The sequence below is a fragment of the Schistocerca cancellata genome, chromosome 3 (genome assembly GCF_023864275.1).
Source record: "Schistocerca cancellata isolate TAMUIC-IGC-003103 chromosome 3, iqSchCanc2.1, whole genome shotgun sequence".
Classification (NCBI taxonomy): domain Eukaryota; kingdom Metazoa; phylum Arthropoda; class Insecta; order Orthoptera; family Acrididae; genus Schistocerca; species Schistocerca cancellata.
In genome coordinates, this window is record NC_064628.1 from 919244744 (window position 1) to 919251526 (window position 6783).

Sequence of the window (6783 nt, forward strand, 5' to 3'; positions counted from 1 at the left end):
AACCGTATGTGCAGTTGACGGACTTTGAGCGAGGGCGTATAGTGGGCATGCGGGAGGCCGGGTGGACGTACCGCCGAATTGCTCAACACGTGGGGCGTGAGGTCTCCACAGTACATCGATGTTGTCGCCAGTGGTCGGCGGAAGGTGCACGTGCCCGTCGACCTGGGACCGGACCGCAGCGACGCACGGATGCACGCCAAGACCATAGGATCCTACGCAGTGCCGTAGGGGACCGCACCGCCACTTCCCAGCAAATTAGGGACACTGTTGCTCCTGGGGTATCGGCGAGGACCATTCGCAACCGTCTACATGAAGCTGGGCTACGGTCCCGCACACCGTTAGGCCGTCTTCCGCTCACGCCCCAACATCGTGCAGCCCGCCTCCAGTGGTGTCGCGACAGGCGTGAATGGAGGGACGAATGGAGACGTGTCGTCTTCAGCGATGAGAGTCGCTTCTGCCTTGGTGCCAATGATGGTCGTATGCGTGTTTGGCGCCGTGCAGGTGAGCGCCACAATCAGGACTGCATACGACCGAGGCACACAGGGCCAACACCCGGCATCATGGTGTGGGGAACGATCTCATACACTGGCCGTACACCACTGGTGATCGTCGAGGGGACACTGAATAGTGCACGGTACATCCAAACTGTCATCGAACCCATCGTTCTACCATTCCTAGAACGGTAAGGGAACTTGCTGTTCCAACAGGACAATGCACGTCCGCATGTATCCCGTGCCACCCAACGTGCTCTAGAAGGTGTAGGTCAACTACCCTGGCCACCAAGATCTCCGGATCTGTCCCCCATTGAGCATGTTTGGGACTGGATGAAGCGTCGTCTCACGCGGTCTGCACGTCCAGCACGAACGCTGGTCCAACTGAGGCGCCAGGTGGAAATGGCATGGCAAGCCGTTCCACAGGACTACATCCAGCATCTCTACGATCGTCTCCATGGGAGAATAGCAGCCTGCATTGCTGCGAAAGGTGGATATACACTGTACTAGTGCCGACATTGTGCATGCTCTGTTGCCTGTGTCTATGTGCCTGTGGTTCTGTCAGTGTGATCATGTGATGTATCTGACCCCAGGAATGTGTCAATAAAGTTTCCCCTTCCTGGGACAATGAATTCACGGTGTTCTTATTTCAATTTCCAGGAGTGTATCTTACGAAATAAGCATCAAAAGATAAAACTACAAAGAGCGAAACTTGTCTAGCTTGAAGAAGGAAACCAGATGGCGCTACGGTTGTCCCGCTAGATGGCGCTGTCATAGGTCAAACAGATATCAACTGCGTGTTTTAAAAAGGAACCTCATTTTTATTGCATATTCGTGTAGTACGTAAAGAAATATGAATGTTTTAGTTGGATCACTTTTTTCGCTTTGTGATAGATGGCGCTATATTACTCACAAACAACATTCCGCCAGTGCGGATGATATTTGCTTCATGATACATTACCTGTGTTTTTTAATGGTCCGTTTACCAATTGCGGAAAAGGTCGACATCGTGCTGATGTATGGCTATTGTGATCAAAATGCCCAATAGGCGTGTGCTATGTATGCTGCTCGGTATCCTGGACGACATCATCCAAGTGTCCTGACCGTTCGCCAGATAGTTACGATATTTAAGGAAACAGGAACTGTTCAGCCACATGTGAAACATCAACCACAACCTGCGACAAATGATGATGCCCAAGTAGGTGTTTTAGCTGCTGTCGCGGCTAATCCGCACGTCAGTAGCAGACAAATTGCGCGAGAATCGTGAAAAAAACGTCGGTGTTGAGAATGCTACATCAACATCGTTTGCATCCGTACCATATTTCTATGCACCAAGAATTGCATGGCGACGACTTTGAACGTCGTGTACAGCTCTACCATTGGGCACAATAGAAATTACGGGACTACGACAGATTTTTCGTACGCGTTCTATTTAGTGACGCAGCGTCACTCATCAATAGCGGTAACGTAAACCAGCATAATATACACTATTGGGCAACGGAAAATCCACGATGGCTGCAACAAGTGGAACTTCAGCGACCTTGGCGGGTTAATATGTGGTGCGGCATTATGGGGCGAAGGATAATTGGCCCCTATTTTATCGATGGCAATCTAAATGATACAATGTATGCTGATTTCCTACGTAATGTTCTACCGATGTTACTACAAGATGTTTCACTGCATGACAGAATGACGATGTACTTCCAACATGATGGATGTCTGGCACATAGCTCGCGTGCGGTTGACGCGGTATTGAATAGCATATTTCATGACAGGTGGATTGGTTGTCGAAGCACCATACTATGGGCCGCACGTTCACCGGATCTGACGTCCCCGGATTCCTTTCTGTGGGGAAAGTTAAAGGATATTTGCTGTCGTGATCCACCGACAACGCCTGACAACAGCTCATTGTCCTTGCATGTGCGAACATTACGGAACGCGAACTACTCGCTGTTGAGAGGAATGTTGCTACACTTACTGCCAAATGCATTGGGGTTGACGGACATCATTTTGAGCATTTATTGCATTAATGTGGTATTTCCTGGTCATCACGCTGTAGCAGCGTGAGTTCTCAGAAATGATAAGTTCACAAAGGTACATGTATAACATTTGAACAACCGACATAAAATGTTAAAACGTACCTACGTTCTGTATTTTAATTTAAAAAACATACCTGTTACCAGCTGTTCGTCTAAAATTGTGAGCCATGTGTTTGTGACTATTACAGTGCCATCTATCACGAAGCGAAGAAAGTGGTCCAACTAAAACATTAATATTTCTTTACGTATTACACGAATATGTAATAAAAAATGGGGGTTCCTATTTTTAAAAAACGCAGTTGATATCCGTTTGACCTAAGGCAGTGCCATCTAGCGGGCCAACTATAGCGCCATCTGGTTTCCACCTTCAAGCTAGGCAAGTTTCGTTCTTTGTAGTTTTTTTCGTTTGACGCTTATTTCGTGAGATATTTGGCCCGGTCACGATCAGTGGACCACCAGGTATTGTTCTAATGGCCTATTAAAGGTGTACGAAGTTTGAAGTGAATCCGTGATCCCAACGTCGTGACCTCCTCTTCTAAGATCTATCTGTGCTAGTCTGTGTGCATTTGTTTATTTGTGTGTGTGTGCGTGCGTGTGTAGTAGTGCAGGTTCTCGTGTCTGAGCAACACCGGGGAGAGATTTGGGGGGGGGGGGGTTGTAGTGTAACGACGTAAGTTTTTATAAATGGTTTTCTTTTGATATATGACCATGTGCAGATTTCGTCACCCACGTCATTTACAACCCACGTCAAAATTATTTATATTCTTTTTAAATTGTCTCAGAATGGTTCTTGAACGAAACTGTAAAACATCATTTGAGTCGTATGCACAGAATTACGTTACTCGGGCCAATTGTTTTGCGTAAACTTTTTCAATTTGTTTCTCCTCAGAAATTATATTGATACACTTTATCTTGATTTAATCGATATTAGAACTACATTAAATAAACTTTGAGATTCAAAGTCGCGATGAACACTGTCAAAATTCAATAATCTCGTCAAATATATTATTAATTCATTCACATAATTCTTCATAAATAAATCCTCAGAACACGTATTTCAACTTTAATAGCATCCACCAGTTTATTATCTTCCTACATACAGACGTGAACCTGAGCCTTGACGAGATAGGAGTAACATTTTCAATAAGATTAAACTTCCTATGATATCATTGTTGTACAAAAAAATTACATATTTTCATTTATCAATTTTTAGAAGCACGACGCAACAACTCGGTTCCAGGATCTCCTGTTGCTCTTTGGCTGTCGACCCGCGACGTATAGTGGCCAGCAATTTTCTCTCTGGTCGCGGCAGCGAAGATGCTGTCTCCGTTCGTTGCGCCGCCCTCTCCGTACATGAAACATAAAAAAAATACAAAACTTTAGGCAATTCACAACCATTACAAAATATTACAAAAATACATAAACAAAAACTAAATTAAACTTATATTCACCTGCAAACTGGGCTGACACTGGTGGATGGGTGACGCTTCAATTTCGTCCCACTACAGGGGGGGGGGGGATGCAGTTAGGAGATAGGCAGATAAAGTAACTACAAAGTAATTACGACCTGCAGGAACGCTGCAGAACGGCTCGCTGGACGGCTTCTTCGGCGCCTCTGGGAGAGAGGACGCAGCCCGCACGCCGCCTTACGACCCCGAGGCCGTAGCGTCGAGCCCCTGCGGGCGCGCAGTGTCGCTAGCCTTGGGCGCCGCGACGCCTGTAGACGCCATGCTGCGGCTGCGCCGCGACGCCACCGTCAGCTGCGCCTCCAGCTCGTCGACGCCGCGGTGCGTGCCCAGGTCCAGCTACGACGCGTGCCTCTTCAACCTGCGGGAGGACCCCTGCGAGCAGGAGGGCGTGGTGGCCGGCAGCCAGCCGCTGCTGAAAGACTTCCTGCTGGAGCGCCTCGTCGCCCTGCGGACGCCCTGGGTGCGGCAGGCAGACCTGCTGCTGCAGAACTCACTTGCCGATCCTGCCCACTTCAACAACACCTGGTCGCCCTGGACAGACTGCCTGTGCGACTACACCGATTCTTTCTGCAACCACGTCTGACCGTCCCCGATTGCCACAACAATGCGCCTTCTGCGACACTGCTTATGTTACTGAACAAGCTCGTTCTGCAACCGTGTCTGAACGTCTTCCATTTGATCTGTACCTGGCCCTCTTTGGCGGACTACTTGGGGGGTACCTGGACTACCTGAGCGTCTACGACTTCAACAGTAACTCGCCAACCCTCGGCGGACTTCTTTTGAAGGACTAGCTAGATTCCTTCTGGAATCATATCTGAGTGATTCCAGTTTCAGTCACACATACCTCCATTGGCGGACTGTTAGAGGGACTACAAGCACTCCTTCTGGATGCATTTCTACACCTTCAGCAACTCCTAATCCACCTTGAGCGAATGCTTGACAGATTACCTCTACTCTTTCAATTACATCTTAACCCCTTCAGCTTCAACACCAATTCATTGGCTGCTTGAGGAATTACCTGAACACCTTACGCAATCACATCTGAGTGTCTTAAGCTTCAATAAATGCTGCCCCATCCATCGCCTCCTTTTAGTGGACTATTTGGGGGACTACCTGGAGTTCTTCTGCAACACTATCTGAACTTATCGATTTTCAACGAAACCTACCCATCACCTCCCATTGACGAGCTACTTGAAGGATAACATGACTCCTTCCACAACCATGCCTTAGCGCCTCCAGTTTAATACTAGCACTCTTTGATGAAATGATTGATGGAGTACTTGAGCTCCTTCTGCAGTCACATTTGCGTGCCTATAACATCACCATCTCAACTCCTTCTGCAATCATGTCTCCAGCATACAGCGCTCCAGAATTTTTGGCTATGCATACGTGATACCCAACCAGACAGAGGATAACCTTAGTCCTTCGTGTTCTCAGTTTATAAATAAATCTCCATAATATCAATTTCCCTCCATTTTTCCATGCATCAGTAGTTAATTTTTAGGCCGATTCTCATAAAAAAATCAGGGTACTTTGTACTTAAACTATTTGAATATCATTTATTGTGGGACTAAATCCCCTGTACTCTTCTTCATTTGAAACTGATTTTATGCAATGAAATGAAATAAATGAATTGATCTGGATGAAAGAAGTGAAGAAACAACGAAGTGAAATGATATCAGTGCAGATCGTTCACGTAAGTTGAACTTATGTTTAATGAGTATGTATTTACAATTAAAAATTTTTACCACACTGGGATTCGAAACCTGGTTTGAAATGTAACGTAGGACCATGACTCGAATCATATCCTAATCTTCGTAAGCGTTCATTTTAAAAATGAAGCTGCCTGATCAGGCTTCACGTTCGAGGCCAACTTTCATTGGCGCTGATTTTCCCATCCGCGATTTTCCAACTCTTATACGACAGATTCTCCTCCTTCTCCATTCCCAAAATAATGCAATTTCCATGAACGACAGATTCTCCTCCTTCTCCATTCCCAAAATAATGCAATTTCCATGAACCCAGTGACGGAATCTTTAGTACATGTATTCCGAAATTAAACACAGAATCGTTATAGGTCCTGGAAGTTTGGTTAAGCCCTTGGGGCGGACTCAGTGTGGTAGATTCTTTTATGTGTTTGTCTAATTCTTTTTTTTCTGTTGTCGATGTATTATGCTCGCAGTAAAAGATCGTAACAACGTGATAAAATTGTCTCTGATAGTGCTGTTAAAAGAATTACTGTTTGTTCCGCGTATGAAGAGTCTTGGGAGAGACGGCTGGATATTTTTAGCAACTATTCATACATGAGATTGCAGGTTCGAGTGCTGTAGTCCACGTCTCTTCCCGTACACGTCGCATTCTATCTGAAACAATTCTGCTGTTTCAATACTTCCAAAAATACTAATAAAGGTCGTGAAGCTCACCTTTGTTCTCATGAAATAATAACGGTTTATTGTGTTTCTTGTACAATTCTCCACATAACATCAAAAGAAGTGAACAGAAAACTCTACTTACCCTTAGTTACGAGTAAAACCACAGAGAGAGTAATATCCCGAGTCAACGATATAATTATCATAGAGTCTCTCAGATAACGTCTTTGCCACTTAGCTTTCTCACAGTCGATTCGGTACATTATATATTTATTACACTACATCAGGTAGCGTAGTGGTTAACGCAAATGCCGTTGAAATGCAGGAAATTTGGATCCGAGCTCCAGTGTAGCATTAAATCTCATTTATCACTACACAATCGTGTTCTTTATTCATTTCATCCTGTGGTTATCCT

The 6783-nt window shown here is 45.6% G+C and overlaps 1 protein-coding gene across 1 annotated transcript in view; it reads left to right on the forward strand.

Moving 5' to 3' along the window:
* The window catches only part of LOC126174742 (arylsulfatase B-like), a 147161-nt gene extending 141234 nt beyond the window's left edge, over window positions 1-5927 (forward strand). Inside the window, exon 8 of the mRNA XM_049921062.1 lies at window positions 4104-5927. Within this exon, the coding sequence (XP_049777019.1) occupies window positions 4104-4582 (479 nt within the window). The 3' untranslated portion in view covers window positions 4583-5927. The remainder of the gene's footprint in view (window positions 1-4103) is intronic.
* The last annotated feature ends 856 nt before the right edge of the window (window positions 5928-6783 follow it).